The sequence below is a fragment of the Myxine glutinosa genome, chromosome 5 (genome assembly GCF_964187855.1).
Source record: "Myxine glutinosa chromosome 5, kmMyxGlut1.1, whole genome shotgun sequence".
NCBI classification, from domain to species: Eukaryota; Metazoa; Chordata; class Myxini; order Myxiniformes; family Myxinidae; genus Myxine; species Myxine glutinosa.
In genome coordinates this window covers 73145537-73166862 of record NC_136265.1, presented here as the reverse complement: position 1 = coordinate 73166862, position 21326 = coordinate 73145537, and the positions used below count along the sequence as shown (strand labels likewise).

The following is a 21326-nucleotide window of genomic DNA, read 5'->3' as shown; positions in this document are numbered from 1 at the left end:
TCAATGACTCTACCCTAGATGGCAAAAATACATTTCACGCTACTCAGTTAGCTGCCTGGCAGAGGGGGCCATCTGCTGAAAGCGGTCTTGGAGACATCAAACCATCCAATACGTCAACGTTGGATATACCAACAGCAGTTGAAAAGATCCAACAACAGCAGTTTCCGACACCATCAAAGAAGGTCACAGAAGATGCTGAAAAGTTCATTTGCCATATCTACAAGGAACCATCTGAGAACTGTAATCAAGCCCGCATTAAACTGTTCAACAAATGCCATGCAACGGAGACCCTACCTCCATCTAGTGATGCAGCAAAGTTCCACATAGAGCGTGCAAACTACCAAAGTTTCATTTGGAGAGAGGCCAGTAATCCAATGACAGATCTGCCACCGCCGACTGATTGTGGATGGAAACTCGTTGATGACAAGTTGTCACCGGTTCTTACAACTTTACCGTCAATTCCAAAGGGATGCCGAGAACTTACTCAGTGTGGTTGCAAGAAAGGTTGCAGTTCTGATAGTTGCTCTTGTCGGAAGTGGGGGAAACAGTTCTGCACTGAGGCCTGCAAGTGCAATGCCAGTGAAACACCATGTCGAAACAGGCCAAAGTAGGGGGGGGGGGTCAGAGCTTACACAGTTAAGCTAATTGGCATTCCCCTGGATGGCTCCTCCTTCCAGCCAATCAGTCTGACAGACTGCAATTGATTCAGGATTAATTAAGAATACATGTGATAATGATCAACTGCCTGCACTCCAAACATGTTTGCCATGAAGTGCACTTTGCGCCTTGTGACCGTTAGCCTTAATTAAGTGGCTAATTAGTCAAATATTGACATTTAGTGTAGAAAACAATCTTGCTATTATATAGGACTCAGGTAAACCACTTCACTGATGGTATTTAAGGCAACAATTCAAGTGAATTAAAACAGTATGTCAAAAAACGAAAAGTTGCTTCATTACGGATATATTCACAAAAATCTGATTTTTTCCCTTCACAATTCCCTTTACTTTCATAATTGTGAAAAGCTGTAGTAACCTTACCAGACAAAATACTGTAAAATAATTGAAATGTACAGATAGGTGATGTAAAATAAAACATTTTTTCAAAAATTTTGAATTTTGCACTCATTGACCTTTGACCTTGATTAGTGACCTAATTACGCATTTTTGGGCTTGGCAAACAACAGATTCGTATTCAGCACGAAAAACTACCCCAGAAAAAGTGGTTTGCTTGCTTTTACTCAAAAATGCCTCATGAATTCACGTTTCCCAGAAATTTGACTAGACTAACAGATGCCACGATTATTTGAACAAATTCATTTTCCTAATCCACCCTTTCAATTTTCATTTCAATTTAAAGTCAATCCAATGTCCTCTAATACCTCTCTTAGCATCCCATGCACCTGTTGCAGACACCTGTTTTAGCCTCTGGCCCCAGATAACTCTCTGCCGGTAGACCTTAATGGTTTGGTCGCCATATGCATATGTCTCCGTGTTCGCCCATGCCCTCATGTCCCCAGTGCTGGCAAAGCGGTATATTAAACTAAGTGTGATTGCCACCCCTAACAGGCGGTGGTGCAGCATCCTCGATCTGTGGTGGTGCGTTTGAGGTGTCTGTGTTTGTGGGTATGGCCAACTTACAATGTGTGGCATGTACCCAGGACGACTTGCCCTCACAAAACACCGCTGTTGGTGTGATCAGAAGAACTTGGTATGGCCCCGTCCACCTTGGTTCGAGCGCAGTCTTACGGGTGAAATGCTTCACCAGCACGTAATCTCCTGCCTCGAAGGTGTGGATAGGCTTGCTTGCTGGCTCCGGCAGGGCCTCCCGAACACGTTCATGTATGCTGCGTGCCACATGGGACAAACCTATGCAAAACTTTAGAAGCATGTCATCCATGATAGGTAATTCAAGGGCTGCCATATCCACTGGCGCCGATACCGGCAAGCTCATGGGCCGACCCATTAATATCTCGTGCGGAGAGAGACCAGTGGTGCGCCCTGGAGTGGAGCGCACGCTCATTAACGCTAGCGGAAGGGCCTCCGGCCACTTGAGGCCTGTCTCGTCGCAAATCTTTGCCAACTTACCTTTCAGTGTGCCATTCGTTCGTTCTACAAGTCCCGCCGATTGCGGGTAGTAAACACAGTGGAACGACTGTATCACTCCCAAGGCCTTTAACACGGCTTTAATGACGTCACCTGTGAAGTGCCCGCCCTGATCGGATGACACTTTCTGCGGGACACCGAATCGACATATAAAGTGCCGCAAAAGGCACTTGGCCACCGTTATAGCGTCAGCCCTGACGCATGGGTAGGCCTCCACCCACTTGGTGAACATGTCCACCACTACCAATACATGCTTAAAGGACATACAAGGCGGTAAATTGAAAAAATCGAACTGGATATGACAGAACGGCCCGACGGGAGCCGGGTGACCCACGTTGTGGCGGCGTCTGGGGGGTGCCCCCCTATTATGCCGTTGACATATAGCGCACGAGCGACAGACCATGGTAACCACAGTCGAAAGGCCTGGTGCTGCCCAGGTGGAAGTGACCTGCCTCATCACCCCCCTATGGCACACATGGCCATTTTGATGCGCCATGCGTGCCAACCATGGTAATAAAGCTCGCGGTGCCACGGGTTTGTCATTAATCGTCCACATTTGTCCTTCTGCGGGGCGTTGAGCTCCCAGTTTAATCCAATCTTGATGTTCTACGTTTGAGGCCGCGGCTTGTAATTGTATTACATCGAACTCTGTAGGTGCGGATGTCGGAACGTCTGTCTGGGCGGTCGCTTTAGCGCCCTGTTTGCGCGTAACTACTGGCATATTATATCCAACCTGTTGGTTTGCCGCTTGTGCTGCTGCTTCGTCGGCTCGGGCGTTTCCACGGGCCACAGCGTCGTCTGTACGCTGGTGACCTCGGCATTTAACTACAGCTATTTCACGTGGAAGCATAATACTATGAAGCAGATTACGCACTAAGTCCCCATTTTTGATGAGTGCTCCCGCTGAAGTGAGGAACCCTCTCATTTTCCATATGGCCCCTTTGTCGTGGACCACTCTGTGTGCGTATGCCGAGTCAGTATAAATTGTCACTGCCTTTTCCTCGCTTACTTCGCACGCTCTCGTGAGTGCGTACAGTTCAGCTTGTTGTGCTGACCAGGTGGGCGGGAGGCGGCCGCTTTCGACCGTCTCCGTATCCGAGCATACTGCGTACCCAGATAACAGGGATCCGTCCCAAGCCCGTTTGGCTGAACCATCGACGTAATAGGTGTGATCGGCTTCCTGTAGCGGTGTGTCCTGTAAGTCAGGCCTTACTGTTGATATTAACTGCACCACGTCCGTACAAACGTGCGGGATTCCCTCCTCCTTTGTTGGCAAAAGTGTCGCTGGGTTAAGAACGGTACACCGCATCACCGTCACGTTGGGTGCCATAATTAATGCCGTTTCGTATTGCATCAGTCGAGTGGCTGTGAAATGCTGTGTGTTTCGCTGTTGTAGTAGTGTATGGACGCAATGCGGTACCTGTAAAAGGACAGCATGTCCCATTACTATGTCGGCCGTCCGCTCAACTGCGTATCGGGCAGCCGCCACGGCTTGTAAACACAGCGGAAAGCCTTATTCTACCGCATCAAGCTTTTTGCTGAAATAGGCTACCGGACGTTCCTTATCTCCATGAGTCTGAGTTAACACGGATTGTGCGAATCCCCCTACTGCATGGGTGAAAAGTGTGAAGGCCTTTTTATAATCGGGAAGGCCCAAGGTTGGGGCCGTTACCAGGGCTCGTTTGAGTCCTTCGTAGCAGCGTATTTGATTGTCTGTCCAGTTCACCATCCGTGGCTGGTCGTTTTTCGTCGCCTCATACAGAGGTTTTGCTAATAACGCATAGTCAATTATCCATGTACGACAATACCCTGCCATTCCCAAAAATCGCAACACCTCCCTTTGTGTACGAGGCAACGGGGTTTCCATGATGGCCGTGACCCGGCTCGCGTTGAGCTCGCGTCTCCCATGCGAAATCGCGTGTCCCAAGTATGTAACTATCTCCCGCACAAATTGCAATTTTTCCCGGCCTACTTTGTGGCCTTTCTCGGCTAGCGCATTTAACAGCGCTAGTGAATCCGTCTCGCAGGCTGCCTGGGATGGAGAGCAGATTAATAAGTCGTCGATGTACTGCAACAGCACCGAGCCGCCTTCCAATTGGACATCTGCGAGATCGCGGTGCAGCGCTCGTGAAAACAAGGTGGGGCTATTTGCGAAACCCTGCGGAAGCACTGTCCAGGTGAATTGTCTCCCCCGGAAGGTGAAAGCGAAGAGATACTGGGACTCTGGAGCTATTGGCACTGAAAAGAAGGCGGAACACAAGTCTATGACTGTAAAATGTGTAGCATCTGGCGGAATGGAAGTCATCAAAACTTCTGCATTTGGTACAACCGGATGAATACCCTGAATTATTTTATTAATCTCTCGCAAATCCTGCACAAATCGCCACTTTCCTGTCATTGGTTTTGGCACTGGGAAAATGGGGGAGTTACATGGGCTGTTGGTTTCGATTATTATTCCTTGCTGCACGAGCGATTCTATCACCGGAAAAATGCCTGCGTCGGCCTCGTGCCGAAGTGGGTACTGCCGAATGTGTGGTAAAGGTAACCCTTCTTTAATTGGAATCACCAACGGAGGTGCATTCCTAATGCGCCCTACTTCATTCTCGTGTTGCGCCCATAGTGACGGGGTGACGGTATCGAGCAATCCATCGGAGTCCCCTGGAGTCGTGGGGACCGCCCTGACCATATGTGCCGCTTTGGGTGGCAGTTCCACCATCTCAAATCGAACTCGTCTGTCTTGAGGTGCCAAATTAATTATGAACCCTTCATTGTTGTCCAACACATGGACCGTTCGGTGTTCAACATTGTATCGACGCCTTACTGGCGTTTTCCGCAGTCGGTCCATCATCCATCCAATGCTCTCGGGTGGCCATCCTCTGGCGGTACTAAGGGTAACATGCGCTACCATCCCCTCGGGGTACTTAGCCTTTGATCTCTGGCGCGGCGACAAGGTTACCGTAATCCCAATGCCCTCTCGGCCAATCCATATGTGTGATAATTGAAGATCAGAGGTTTCCCCTAAAGCTGCCGCAACCATGTCTAAATAATAATCATCGCTTCCAGTCGCGTCATAACATGCGGTGCAATGCGGCGGATTATATTTCAATTTTGTGGCTATGTGGTGTTCTTCTAGCCAATCACGAATTTCTTGCGTTTGCGCGCCAATCGTGTCGATCACATGAGTCCATGTTGCTAAAGCCCCTTCCTCCAACCGCCACCAATACACGGTGGGGCTGGCGCGCTGCAATGCCATCATTAACAAATCGCGGTTAGATTCTCCGACGTCGACGTATACACCTTCTTTGGTGCACGCAATGTTACAACCTAATCGACACAGCAAATCCCGTCCTAGTAAATTAGTTGGGGCAGTAGTGGTCATGAGAAATGCATGCTTAGCTTCTAGCGGTCCGAGCATTACTCGGGTCTCCTTTGATACGGGGAGAGCTTCTAATTTTCCTGAAACGCCCTGGATTTGGACGCTTTTGTGTGTCGGTTTCAAAGTAGGTAGTTGTCCCTTATTGATACAACTGCGAGTCGCACCGGTATCCACTAAGAATTTTAGTGGTTGTCCATTTACATCTAACGTCAAGGTCGGTTCCTCATCTGGGGTCATTGTTATCAATGGACATTCCTTTGGCGGCCCGCATTCGTCCCGTCAATAGGCGTTTCCATATGACGGCCCTTGCTGTCCCTGGGGTCCTCGTGGTCCCCTTGGATAATTTGGACAATCCCGTCTCCAGTGGCCCATCTGTCCACATTCAAAACATGCCCCTCTCCCTGGGGGTCCCTGTCCTGGACCCCCCTGTTGGTTTGGCCTTCGCCCCCCTTTGTAGGGAGGTGGGCGCCCTTGCCCTCCCCTCGGCATTTGTTGGACTGGGGCACAAGGCCCGTATGGCATGCCCGAATTGGGGGTAACCCATGGGGTGGGACCCATATTGGAGGGTCCCCATTGCGGTGCCCATCCTGGCATGGGTGTTTGTGGTGGCCAATAGGCCGGCGGGGGACCTAGCACAGAACATGGTGGAGCAGCCCACTGGGGTTGTTGGGGTTGTCTCCACGTCTGATTCCCTGGCCCACTAGGCCCTTGTGGTTCCCGGGGTACTTGCATCATAGCTGCCTGCAGTGCCGGACCGAGTGTCTCGTCATCACTTGACCCACTCTCACTGTCACTTCCCATTATTTTTGCCCCCTTTTGTTTCTTCTTGCTCCCCATTGTTCTTGTTGTTTGTTGCTGGGCCAATTTTTCCCTTACTAACATCTGCAACATTTCTTCTTTAATTTCCTTTTTTTCCTCCGAAGAGGAGCCCGGACATTGTTCGAGTTTTGTACATAATTCATTGGTCCCCATTCCTTTCCAACCGAAAAGGACGGCATGCACTTGTTTTTTTAATGCGGGCCGAAGCCCTTCTACTAGGTAATTGTTCACCAGGGGAGCGGGTAGGTCCTCGACTTGGATTAATCCTAACCCGCCCCATCGAGCTATCGCTTTTTCTATTCTCTCTCGGTAATCGCCGATAGTCTCTCCTGCTTTCTGTTTTATGTTCCCAATTTTTCCCCAATCTGGCCCTCCAGGTGGCGCGAGCGCATTGCCAATGTTGGTCAGGAGATGATTTTTCAAAATGACCCAATCGTTTCCGGTCATGGGTGGATTCTGAGCCATGGGGTCATCTATTGGCCATAATGAAAGGGTTTTAGCCTTTACCCATACCTTTGGTGGCAATATAGATGCTCCCAAATGACAAATATCTCTCCAATCCGGGGCATCCTCTGTAATCCAGTGACGGAGCAATATTACTATATCCAAAGGTTGGTCGATCAACATTTCCTGAACCCTCTTTTGCATGGCCGTTAAATCAGATTCTTTCCAAGGCACACGTTCCCTTACTGCCACGCCGTTTGCGTCTATTCCCACGCATCGCATGGGGAACACTCCCTTTGTTTCTATCCCACGTTGCACTGGTGCCTGATACTCCACTAGTGAAGGGTAAACTTTCTGACCTGGACCAATCGGGGGTGGAAACCCCGGGGTGTCTGTGCTGCTATCTCCATCGTCCTCGACTTGAGGGGCTGATGGTTGTGGGGTCTTATGAACTTTAGGGGGTCTCCCATTTGTTTCCCTTATAGCGCCCTGGTGTCGGGTACGTGCCTTAGATCCTGGGACTGGACCATGGGGGGAATAGGAAACAGGGATTTCATCTTCCTCATCCTGTTCCTTCTCATCGGAATTAATCCGGGCTACCATTAGCCTCTGACTTGTCTGCGCTGCGAGCGCCTTCATCTGTTTACCCTGCTTTTTTGGACCCTGTTTGCGCTCATTCTGGTATTTGCCCAACTCTCCTCGCAAACTCGCTTGTCTGGAGGCTGCCTGTCTCTTCAAGGCCTCCACCTTCCACCAACTATAGACCTTCCATGAATCAGGTGGGAGTCTCTTCTTCTTCTTCTCTAGGGCATCTAAAGCCCCATATAATACATCCAACCTGTCTATTGCAAATGACCCTTCCTCTGGCCAAGGCGTATTCAACCCTTTGGTCAATACAGCCCATGCCTTGCTCGGTTGCAAAGCAGCATACCCATAATCTCTTTTCATATAAAACGCTGGAGTGTTCTTCAAAGGCTCTCCCTCCTTTCCTTTCCTATTACCCATTCTTCCTACCTTCTTGGGTTAATCCCTCCTGGTAGTCCTAAGATCGGGTCGCCCCCCGATCTCTAGCCTTAAACGCAGTTCTCACGCCGGAGTAACTTAACACCTATTATCTATCTCCCACATATGGGTCTACCTGCTTCCCACGCAGGAAGCTTACCTGAGGGATATCCCTCCTTATCTCGGGCGCCCTGTATAATCGATTCGTTACCCACTGCTGCTCTGGTTTAAACTAAATATGGTTCGGAATACAAGCCAGGTAGTACAGCCGACAGAGGTCCACACGTCCAAAGCAAGGCAGGAGGCTTCAATTTCGATGTGCAAAAATGCTTACCCAAATTTGATGCCGGCAGGCCTCCTTCCCGACCTGGAACGTGAGGGTCCACCTCGTCTGCACACCTGGATGATCCCACTTCTGACACCAAAATTGTCGGTCGAAGACCTCAAGGGAAGGAAGAAGAAGAAGATCAGAGCAACAATGTTTAATGAAATCGATTACAAACACACAGTGTGGAGCAAGGCTCGAGAATGCACCGCCTAACACGCAGCGGGCAATTCCTCAAGACACTCGCTGCAAAATAAGTAAAAAGGCATTTCATTTATAGCAAAATATCAGACAAGAATCTGCGCTAAAGACATAGCAAAACCTGGGCCATAAAGACCCACCTTCCCTCGTCCCTTCCTGAAGAAGGCCAAACTTAGACAAAAAGATGTAAGCATAGGATAGGCTGAGCCTTTTTGGCTCTTTATCTAAACATATCAGACCCGAGCGCAGGCCGAAGAAAATATTCTCATACACTAGGCTAAATGGTAGATGAATGATTGGATACACATGCTGAATACAATAACTATCAAAGGATGTGTAATGTCTATATTTCTTTCCAAGGTTGGTTACATCCTTGATTTAGGAGACATACTAGAAACTACAAAGATATATAATTAATTATTCCCTTCGTGAAGGAGGCGTTTGGCGACATGTTTTCCCTGTACGTGGGTCGCGAGCATTTTATCTACTGTCTGGCACATACATTCAAGGACTTGTTTACTGGGCTAAGGATCCACCCTGCACCTCGAGCCTCGAAACCACATTTTATCCACTCGCCTCTGCCTGCAGCTGAGTTCAAATCAGTTTTCAGAAGCACGATATATAATTTCAGATGTTTATGATCAATTGAGTCATGGGGTTTAAACCCTAATGGCTAACACATATACCTGTATCATTCATGCACCCTATTATGGTCCATATACCCGTATCATTCATGCACCCTATTATGGTCCATATACCCGTATCATTCATGCACCCTATTATGGTCCATATACCCGTATCATTCATGCACCCTATTATGGTCCATATACCCGTATCATCCATGCACCCAATTATGGTCCATATACCCGTATCATTCATGCATCCTATTATGGTCCATATACCCGTATCATCCATGCACCCAATTATGGTCCATATACCCGTATCATTCATGCATCCTATTATGGTCCATATACCCGAATCATTCACGCATCCTATTATGGTCCATATACCCGTATCATCCATGCACCCAATTATGGTCCATATACCCGTATCATTCATGCATCCTATTATGGTCCATATACCCGTATCATTCACGCATCCTATTATGGTCCATATACCCGTATCATCCATGCACCCAATTATGGTCCATATACCCGTATCATTCATGCATCCTATTATGGTCCATATACCCGAATCATTCACGCATCCTATTATGGTCCATATACCCGTATCATTCATGCACCCTATTATGGTCCATATACCCGTATCATCCATGCACCCAATTATGGTCCATATACCCGTATCTTCCATGCACACTATTATGGTCCATATACCCGTATCATTCATGCACCCTATTATGGTCCATATACCCGTATCATCCATGTACACTATTATGGTCCATATACCCGTATCTTCCATGCACACTATTATGGCCCATATACCCGTATCATCCATGCACACTATTATGGTCCATATACCCGTATCTTCCATGCACACTATTATGGTCCATATATCCATATCATCCATGCACCCTATTATGTCACATGATTTCTTGACATGGGTTCTGAACGTCAAATTGAATTCTTCACTCACATCGGGTCATAGATCAGACATATGAATTTTCAGATTTTTAGATGAGGATTTAATTTCAACTAATTATGGCTGGAATAACATTTTACCGATGACGTCATGATTATCACTCCACATACCCCATGGGGAGTTGACATATGCCAAGTTTTTTTTTTGTTGTTGAGCCGTTTTGGAGAAATGACCAAACGTTTTTCATTAATCCAATATGGCTGCCATACCATGTGATCTATGACCTCAGAGTTAGCAATCCAATATTCTCCATGGGGACTCCCTCTGTATAAAGTTTTGCATCAAATGGACAAGCAATTGAAGAGAAACCCGTTTTTAAAGTGAAAATATATGCGCATACAGGCACACATATACACATACAGACACACATATACACATACAGACACACACACACACACATATACACACATACAGACACACACACACACACACACACACACACACACACACACACACACATATAGACCATATACACACACATGTAGACCCACACACATATAGACACACACACATACATACAGACACACACATACATAGAGACACACACATACATACAGACACACACAAACATACACACACACACACACACACACACACACACACACACACACACACACACACACACACACACACACACACAATTTCGGGGGGCCTTAACCACCCGGCCGAAACGACTGATGACCCGAGCAGGGACTGTGAGCGGCTTGGCGGTGGGCGGGCCAACCGGGGACTTACACACACACACACACACACAAACAAACATGCACACACACACACACACACACACACACACACACACACATACGTACAGACAAACACCATTTTTAGGACGTCATAAAGGACACAAACACCAGGCACGAAGAACGAATGTAACGTGCTAAATAAGATGGTGTAAAAGAAGGTCCATCAACGGCGGTAAATTTCTGGAAAAAAAAATCTTTATTTTCTTTCAATGGAATTTCATACTTGAACACAAATCGTGTTGTTTCTACTTCCATAAACCTCCAGTTTAGTAGTAGTTAGGCAGAATATTACGCCATTTTACACCATCTCGACCAATCAAATTTGCCGCTCACACTGTCAGCGTTGGGGAATATCGAGATTAAGCCAAAATGGCGGCTTGTAGGACATCTAGATCGTGCTCGGAAAAGCAAAGCAAGTGATGAAAAGAGCCTTCCCATGTCCATTTTCCCAATACTGCGTGGGGTATGGTGTTCCACGAACTCTCTAGTTTGATAGTGTTGTCGGAGTTGCGGATGACGAGAAGACGAGGCCATGTCTTAGGTGTTCAAAGCTCCTTAATTCCAACAGAACTCCTCATGGAACGGAACTCATATAGCTTTTATAAAGCCAAAACCCTCTTCGGAGGGCGTGGCTCCAACAACCGCGCGCAGGCCATGCCCACATCATCAAAAGCCCCACTGGCCCATGCCCATGGATTATGTCCCAATAAGGTAACCGCGACATGCGCCCCCCCAGAATGCACTCGCACGGGCAATGTCAGTTTTTGAGGGACCTTAACCACCCGGCCGAAACGACTGATGACCCGAGCAGGGACTGTGAGCGGCTTGGCGGTGGGCGGGCCAACCGGGGACTTACCCGACGGGGGACGGCCCTGCCGTGGGGTTGAGCCAACCGAGGGGGCTGGTCAAGGCCTCGGGGGAGGCTGCTGAGGTTCCTCACGGGCCTCGGGGAGGCTGCGGAGGTTCTTCACGGGCCTCCTGAGGCAGCAGAGTAGGAGTTGTAGTTGCGTGAGTTGTACTCTTCTACACGCGAGTTGTAGTTGTAGTTGTAGAGTTTTCGCGAGTTGTAGTTGTAGTGTGTAGGAGTTGCGTGAAGGTGACGAGCGGCAGCGCACGTTGGAGAAGGCTCACCACTTTGGTCGCAGAGGAGGTGCTTGGCCGTAGTGTGCGCGAAGGTTATGAGCAGCAGCAAACGTTGGAGAAGGCTCACCACTCTGGTCACAGAGGAGGTGCTTGGCCGTAGTGCGCGTGAAGGTTACGAGCAGCAGCGCACGTTGGAGAAGGCTCACCACTCTGGTCGCAGAGGAGGTGCTTGGCCGTAGTGCACGCAAAGGTTACGAGCAGCAGCACACGTTGGAGAAGGCTCACCACTCTGGTCGCAAAGGAGGTGCTTGGCCGTAGTGCACGCGAAGGTTACGAGCAGCAGTACTCGGCCTGTGTGCGTGAAGGTTACGAGCAGCAGTGCTCGGCCTGTGTGCGCGAAGGTTACGAGCAGCAGTGCTCGGCCTGTGTGCGCGAAGGTTACGAGCAGCAGTGCTCGGCCTGTGTGTGCGAAGGTTACGAGCAGCAGTGCTCGGCCTGTGTGCGCGAAGCAAACGGCCACCCGTCGTTCCCAAAACTCCGGCAGTTCGATCGAAACTGCGCTTGCCATGTTCGTTTGAAGCCCCCGAAAACGTTCGGGAGCAGCCGGGGTCACCAATGTAGGAATTGCGGATGACGAGAAGACGAGGCCATTTCTTAGGTGTTCAAAGCTCCTTTATTCCAACAGAACTCCTCACGCGAACGGAACTCATACAGCTTTTATAAAGCCAAAGCCCTATTCGGAGGGCGTGGCTCCAACAACCGCACGCACGCCACGCCCACATCATCGAAAGCCCCACTGGCCCGTGCCCGTGGATTATGTCCCAATAAGGTAACCGCTACAGTGTCATCCTTTGCGGTTCAGGTTTCCCTCGGTTTAGTCAATTTTTCACAGTAGGCAAGGAAAGCTAAATGGAGAAGTATTCATTGTCCTTAGTTTTTCCACGTGACGCTCACCTCGTTAATCCGGTCTTTTCTCTTCACCAGCGAGCGGGCAGGCTGCCACGCACATCGCAGAGGACCAGCTTCTCCACTCCCTCTTCCTCAAATACCACAAGTGGTCGCGACCCGTTGCCAATGCCTCGGACGTCGTCTGCGTTCACTTTGGCTTGTCGATAGCCCAGCTTATCGACGTGGTACGTCCGACATGGAGCAACTGGAGGATAGAGCTGATGAGGATAAAGATGGAGTTTATTGATGAATATTGAGTGGTAACGGAAAGCTTTCCGATGACGGATGTTGACGTAGCCGAGGTTTTGTTTTGAACAAGATGAGCAGATGATTGGCTTGTTGATGACACAGGAATGTTTTGGTCAATGTCTTTGAAGGATGAGAAGAAGCAGATGATGACGACCAACGTTTGGCTGAAACTGGTAGGTGGTGTTCTTGATGTTATCGACTTAATATTGATGGAAATCTTCTGGTTTGATGTCTCAACACGAACTATACCTCCATTATTTAAGATCAATAGTAATGTCTTCAATGACACCAACAAGGCTCTTTTTACGGCCTGCAATTATTTGAGTCCGAGCAGAAGCTCCTCATCATTTACTGCAAGCTCAACGGAAAGGTTCAATGTTCCACAAACAGAATTCCTTTCGTCAGGTGACTCCACAGGTTGCATGCTTTGCCGTTGGGGGTGAAGTTGGGGAGATGGGAGCTGTGCGAACCAGCGGTGGATCATTACATTGATCTATAGTCTATACAATAATACGCTTGTTCGTCCACCAGTGTGTAATGCTCCTTTCTACCCATTGGTTGGACAGCTGGCCTGACTCCACCCACAATATTAACATAAAGAAATCTTACGGCCGCCATTTTGGTGATACAATGCAAAGCCAAAGACCTCTTCGGAGCTGTCATATTCACAATCGCCATGCCCTCCCTATAAGTTTACCCTTCAGCATAAAATGACCAAAATGACTGTTAAAAGGATCATCAAGTATCGATAGGTTAGAGCCGATGGGCATCATGGGCCATGTGAAGGCCACAGTAGTTATAGGCCTCAGGCTTCAGTCCTAAGGTTTCAAGCCTCTGGTGTCAGCCTATCGGCTCGTGCAACTGGAATCAATCCGAGCTATATATCTTGCGGGATTGTGAGTTGGACAGACGACTGTGATGGGCCATGACACGTAGGAGCCATGCTGTTGCGGTTTCCATCACGGTTTTACGTGAAGTCAGTGATAGCATGATAGGGGAAGGGAAAGAGTTAAATATTCCGCTGTTTCAATGAAGTAATGAAGAAAAATGTAATGATCAATGTGGGAATACCCTTTCGCTTTTATGAGTGGGAGGAGGCGGTGGAGAGGAGGATAGTTAGTGTTGGGAGTAGGGGGAGCAAATATTGGGGAAGCAGAGGGGGTTGAGGAGTTGTGGGGAGGAGGTTTGAAGCCTTAGATATGGGAGGGGGAGGTTGAGGACTTGTGGTTTCTGAGGGTGGCGGGGGAGGAGCTGTGGACTTGGGGTTTCTGAGGGCGGTGGTGGAGGAGCTGTGGACTTGGGGTTTCTGAGGGCGGCGGGGGAGGAGTTAAGGACTTGGGGTTTCTGAGGGCGGCGGGTGAGGGGCTGTAGACTTAGTCAGGTTCACTATGTTAACAAATATAATTTCGTTCAAAATTTTGGGATTAGCAAACCTGTACATTTTTGGAATCTTGAGAGCATGGAGAATCTGAAAATCAATGTTGGTATTTGCACAGACACCTGCATGGCCGCCATTTTGGATTTTGAAAATGGCCGCCATAAAATACATATTTTGCGCGATCTCGGCTTCTAGTCAACCTAGAAACTTAATTAAATATGCTAATCCTATGTTTTCTGGGTCAAGGAATCCAATAAAGGCCTCAAAATAGTGCTCAGGATTATAGAAAAGCAACAAACAAAGGTAATTGAAAACCATTGTCTTTATATTTGTGATATAACTGTATTACATAATACATGATATTGCAAGTCCTTTGAAGCTATATAGGCCTCAAGCTGACACCGTGTATCGTTCAATCCCGTTCCGAGGTCAAAGAGACTAAAAAATAATCACTGGTAATCTGAGTACGTGCCGAGTTGTAGCACATACAAAAAGTTTAACTATCAGATCCTGCCAGTTTGAAAGTTTTCCACGCGTTTATGTCGCACTACTTTGTCTTGCGTCGAAGGCACTGATGTTGAATCTAGGCCTATCAGAACACTTGCTTGGGTCACATGACATACAAAATGGCGGTGCCCATGTCGCGCTGAATGTTTAGTCATGGCCTCGGGAAAATCGCGTTTAAAGTGCTTCATGCACTTTGAACACGTCGTGAATGACATAACTTCGCCGTTTACGCCTCTTAGATGGAGTAAATATCGTGAATGCCTGCAGACATGGCTGCAATTGGACGGTGAGTGTCACAATCTTGCCAACAGACATCAGAATCTCGTCAACGTCGAGTTCACCAACACCTCCACGAGTCTATGATACACCTCCACGAGTCTAGGATCTACCTCCACAAGTCTAGGATCTACCTCCATGAGTCTAGGATCTACCTCCACGAGTCTAGGATCTACCTCCACGAGTCTAGGATCTACCTCCACGAGTCTAGGATACACCTCCACGAGTCTAGGATCTACCTCCACGAGTCTAGGATCTACCTCCACGAGTCTAGGATCTACCTCCACGAGTCTATGATCTACCTCCACAAGTCTAGGATCTACCTCCACAAGTCTAGGATCTACCTCCACGAGTCTAGGATCTACCTCCACGAGTCTAGGATGTACTTCCACGAGTCTAGGATCTACCTCCACGAGTCTAGGATCTACCTCGACAAGTCTAGGATCTACCTCCACGAGTCTAGGATCTACTTCCACGAGTCCAGGATCTACCTCCACGAGTCTAGGATCTACCTCCATGGGTCTAGGATCTACTTCCACGAGTCTAGGATCTACCTCCACGAGTCTAGGATCTACCTCCACGAGTCTAGGATACACCTCCACGAGTCTAGGATCTACCTCCACGAGTCCAGGATCTACCTCCACGAGTTTAGGATCTACCTCCACGAGTCTAGGATCTACCTCCACGGGTCTAGGATCTACTTCCACGAGTCTAGGATCTACCTCCACGAGTCTAGGATCTACCTCCACGAGTCTAGGATACACCTCCACGAGTCTAGGATCTACCTCCACGAGTCCAGGATCTACCTCCACGAGGCTAGGATCTACCTCCACGGGTCTAGGATCTACTTCCACGAGTCTAGGATCTACCTCCACGAGTCTAGGATCTACCTCCACGAGTCTAGGATCTACCTCCACGGGTCTAGGATCTACTTCCACGAGTCTAGGATCTACCTCCACGAGTCTAGGATACACCTCCACGAGTCTAGGATCTACCTCCACGAGTCCAGGATCTACCTCCACGAGTTTAGGATCTACCTCCACGAGTCTAGGATCTACCTCCACTGCTAATTATACCCCAAGTTATTGTGCAGGGTGGGACGAAACGAGCTCTGTTGTACAATGTCTGCATCGGTGGGTGATATTGGATATATGTCCGCCTCCGCCTGCGTTCGATGTCAACCCACTGTTTACGTTTGATCTCGATTAAAGGTCACATGACAGAGGTAAAACCTCAGATGTTTCAAACTCGAGTTATGATCTGCAAAAATATTTTCAAAGGGCACATGTCCTGTTACAACCAAAAATTTAATCTGTCCATCTTTGCACAGCAGGCCATTGTGGTGTCAAATTTGGTTGTTGTTGTATCACTTCGGACAGTTGTCTCGAACAAGCCCGTGACACAAAGACAGCGGATCGATCTCCCAGAAACGACCCAGAGATCCCCCACATCTAGGATGGTGTGACCCACCTTCACGAAGTCAGGGCCACGTCAGAGTTGGAGAAAGAGAGAAACAGGGACAAGAGGGAAAGGGACGGTCCATGGGGACCAATCGGCACTCTGACCCTAATAAAGCGCTGACCTGACGAATCCGGGCAGCAGGACAGAATGGGGAAGATTTTGCCCCCGAATTGCATTGGGGGGGGAGGGGGAAGGGTTCGACCACCATGAAGAAGCATCCGCGATATTTACTGTCAAGTTTGATTGAAATCCCTTCTCTCGTCCACAAGTTGTTGTGGTAACCAAGATTTTAAATTAAAGGTCACATGACCATGGTCCCTTTGACCTTTTCAACCCAAAATCGAACCAGTTCATCTTTGCATTACAGTTCATACCAATTTTGTTATCATCCCAATTATTACAGTTCATACCAATAAGCCAATCCCACAAGCGGTTATTCTGGAAACGAAAGTCTGGTACGGACCGACAACCGGACGGACAACCGTCCTGCGGAGGCATAAAAACGTGCACTGTATACTAATTTTAATAATAAAATGCTCACTATCACCTTGCTGTTCTACCTGACAAAATAATATTTTTCAAGTATATTGCTTGATCTTGCGCGTTATTCTGTCTGTCTGTCTGTTTGTCTGTCTGTCTGTCTGTTTGTTTGTCTGTCTGTCTGTCTGTTTGTTTGTCTGTCTGTCTGTCTGTGCCTGTCAGGCGCCTACAGGTCACAATTTTCAACCGATCTTCACGAAATTTCACCAAATGGTAGAGTTTGTCATAAGCAAGAAGCTTATTGTTTTTGGGATCAAAAGGTCAATAGGTCAACATAGGCCAAAGTTCACCAACTTTGTCGAATTTGTAAAATCCTCAATTTTCATCCGATTGCCTTGAAATTTTAAGAGGATTTGTGCTACTTGAGCCCGTGGACATTCAGAATGTTCGCATACATCGAAGCCTGCATCTTTGCGTATTGACACGACGGTGAATAAACTATCATGCGATTTACTTCAGGTGTGTGCCTTATTATCATCTATGGATTGATACTTATTGTATCAATGGATTATCATGTATTCATGTATTCATACCGCCGACCATAATACCAAGCTTCCCTACTCTACATTCACTATGCTATCCCTGGTCATCATGCGGTCCCCATATGCATCTGGAGGCATTTTTAGTGTCGCCCCCTTTATCCGTTGTTTTCCAGACAACCACGAAACGTCGTCAATAAGCAGTATCCCTTCCATATGCCAAGCTTACCCATTTTCGAGAGGATATCTCTGATGGTTTCGAAAATATTTTGGGTTAATTTCGGATAAATTCATTGAATTTTACAGTAGGTACGTACGACAAAAGTACATTTTTTACATTTCCGCTGTATGATGCGTGCGTAAGTAAGAGCCTTCAAAACTGACAGGGCCACAGAACCATGGGAGGTCTGTGCCGAGCAAAAAATCCTAGGCTGAATTATATGTACTGACGGGAGATACCAGGCCGCAAAGTCGGCACCGGAGCTAAAAACCCTCCTTTTTGACTCTACATGACCTAGTTTGACGTGGTCGTTCACGGAAACTGGCAGGATTTCAGAGTTAAACTTTTAACACAAGGTCAGACATGTTATATACAATAACAAAATGCATAGAAATCGTAGTCCCACGAGTTCGGAACGAAACTCATTTTTTTGGCACTATTTCAGACCTCAGCTTGAGGCCTAATAGGTTGTTATAGGAAGTTATAGGTAGTATCAGATTGAACTATAAGTCCTATACACAGGATCTACGAGGTCTATACCGTTCAGGAATATGCTTTTACAGATCTTCATCACTGTCCTGAGTGTCATTTTCGCAAAGGTGTCTACGCAAATGTAAACATTAATTTTTGGATTCCTCATGCTCTGAATATTCCAAAAATGTATAGTTTTGCTAATCTACCAAAATTTTGAACGAAAAAACATAGTGAACCTGACTAACTTGGGGTTTCTGAGGGCGGCAAGGGAGGAGTTAAGGACTTGGGGTTTCTGAGGGCGGTGGAGGAGCTGTGGACTTGGGGTTTCGGAGGGCGGCGGGTGATGAGCTGTGGACTTGGGGTTTCTGAGAGGGGCGGTGGAGGAGCTGTGGACTTGGGGTTTCGGAGGGCGGTGGGGGAGGAGCTGTGGACTTGGGGTTTCTGAGGGCTGTGGTGGAGGAGCTGTGGACTTGGGGTTTCTGAGGGCGGTGGTGGAGGAGCTGTGGACTTGGCGTTTCTGAGGCGGCGGTGGAGGAGCTGTGGACTTGGGGTTTCAGAGGGTGGCGGTGGAGGAGCTGTGGACTTGGGGTTTCTGAGGGCGGTGGTGGAGGAGCTGTGGACTTGGGGTTTCTGAGGCGGCAGTGGAGGAGCTGTGGACTTGGGGTTTCGGAGGGCGGCGGTGGAGGAGCTGTGGACTTGGGGTTTCTGAGGGCGGCGGGTGAGGAGCTGTGGACTTGGGGTTTCTGAGAGGGGCGGTGGAGGAGCTGTGGACTTGGGGTTTCGGAGGGCAGTGGGGGAGGAGCTGTGGACTTGGGGTTTCTGAGGGCTGTGGTGGAGGAGCTGTGGACTTGGGGTTTCTGAGGGCGGTGGTGGAGGAGCTGTGGACTTGGCGTTTCTGAGGCGGCGGTGGAGGAGCTGTGGACTTGGGGTTTCAGAGGGTGGCGGTGGAGGAGCTGTGGACTTGGGGTTTCTGAGGGCGGTGGTGGAGGAGCTGTGGACTTGGGGTTTCTGAGGCGGCGGTGGAGGAGCTGTGGACTTGGGGTTTCGGAGGGTGGCGGTGGAGGAGCTGTGGACTTGGGGTTTCTGAGGACGGCGGTGGAGGAGTTGAGGACTTGAAGTCACATTTTACATTGTGCGGATGTTACGTGGGTCCACCCTAGTAATAATAATAAGTGGTAGATCATCATATTGAATAACTGAATTAGTTACACCGACATTGCCCGACTTCAGTGTTGTGTGAATCCCAAGGCATCCCATTGTGTGTAAAGGACTTCTACCTGAATCTAACATTTCCCAACTCTATCCGTCACGTGCAGGAATGGGATGACTATAAGCTACACTGGAAACCAGAGGATTTTGAGAATATTTCGTCAGTCAGAGTTCCTTCCGAGATGATCTGGCGTCCAGACATCGTTCTCTACAACAAGTGAGTACCTAGCTCGAAAGTAGACCTTCGGCCTTGTTTTTAGAAGAGTCTGTTGATATCTACTTACGTTCAATGTATGTTTGGCCGGTTATCCATATTTCATTCTGTTTTACTGTCGCATCACCTTCGCGTCCTCTTTTACGCACTCGACTCATCTGTCTCACAGCGCTGATGGTGACTTTGGTGTAACTCACATGACCAAAGCTCACGTCTCTCACTCGGGTCGAGTTCGCTGGACCCCGCCGGCAATCTACAAGAGCTCCTGCTCAATCGACGTCACCTTCTTCCCATTTGACCGGCAGAACTGCACCATGAAATTTGGCTCATGGACTCACGATCAGGCAAAGATCGACCTGATTTCCATGGCGAATCACGTCGACCAGAAAGACTACTGGGAGAGCGGGGAGTGGTCCATCGAGCGAGCAGTGGCCAACTACAACATCAAGAAATACGACTGCTGTCCAGAAACATACACGGACATCACATACTCGTTCATAATTCGCCGTATGCCACTCTTCTTCACAGTCAATCTCATCATCCCTTGCCTTCTTATCTCGTGTCTTACTGTGCTCGTGTTCTACCTTCCGTCGGATTGCGGCGAGAAGATCACTTTGTGCATCTCGGTCCTGCTTTCGCTCACCGTCTTCCTGCTCCTCATCACGGAAATCATCCCGTCGACGTCACTGGTGATCCCTCTGATAGGCGAATACCTCCTGTTCACCATGATTTTTGTAACCCTGTCTATCGTTGTGACCGTCATTGTGCTTAACGTTCATCACCGTTCCACCGGCACACATGCAATGCCTGCCTGGGTACACGTCTGCTTCCTACGCGTCATTCCTCGACTACTCGTGATGCAAAGACCAGTGCTGCCCAGCCGCCATCACCTGCAGCACCAACACCGAAGACAACATGGATCTCCCAATATTTCAGTGTGCTCACATAGACTGAATGGCGAAGTGGTTTTATCGTCAGCTACCGAAGAGATAGCAGTAGTATCAGGCCTCACGGCAGCCAGTTCACCTGCCTGTGGTCCCTCACCTGCAAGAAGCTGGCGGCTCGGGGAAGCCGGAGATACTGGAGAGGCCGGAGGAATCTGGGGAACGACAGCACTGCCGGATGGGTTGCATCGAGCGCTGGAAGGGCTGGTGTACATCGCTGATGAAATGCGGGCTGAAAACGCAGACGGAGCGGTAAGAGGGTCGTCGGAGATGGACAAAGTGGGGAACAGAGGGAACGAAAAAACCCGATAAAGATTACAAAGAATGCATCATGAGGCTCACGCTCTGAAACACAATGTGGAAAAGACCAAGGTGTTGGACATTTCTGTGCTTAAGAATTTATTTAACGGTTGCTGAAAACATCGAGAAAAAATTCAACCGAGACATTATAGGCCCAACGGATGTCCTGTCGTAAGGCTGGTATCCGAGTGCCATCCCAACCATACTGAGATTCTTCGGCTGCGAGTAGGAGCACTTTATCTGGAGTTCCACGAACGTCTGGCTAAAAATCCCATCCAATTCTCCGATTAGCAAATCTATAACTTCAAAAAGGATGTCTAAGGTACTCCTTCAGTTCCAAGGATCTGCAACATAAACAGGTGACAGTAAACCTATGATGATGTCTATACAACAACAACAACAACAGGCATTTTAAGGCCATTTTCCCTGC

At 48.4% G+C, this 21326-nt stretch overlaps 1 protein-coding gene across 1 annotated transcript in view; it reads left to right on the top strand.

Moving 5' to 3' along the window:
- The window catches only part of CHRNA2 (cholinergic receptor nicotinic alpha 2 subunit), a 36305-nt gene that overhangs the window by 10822 nt on the left and 4157 nt on the right, over nt 1-21326 (top strand). Inside the window, exons 2-5 of the mRNA XM_068116954.2 lie at nt 12682-12830; nt 13023-13067; nt 19546-19655; nt 19822-20848. Of these exons, the coding sequence (XP_067973055.2) occupies nt 12682-12830; nt 13023-13067; nt 19546-19655; nt 19822-20848 (1331 nt within the window). The remainder of the gene's footprint in view (nt 1-12681; nt 12831-13022; nt 13068-19545; nt 19656-19821; nt 20849-21326) is intronic.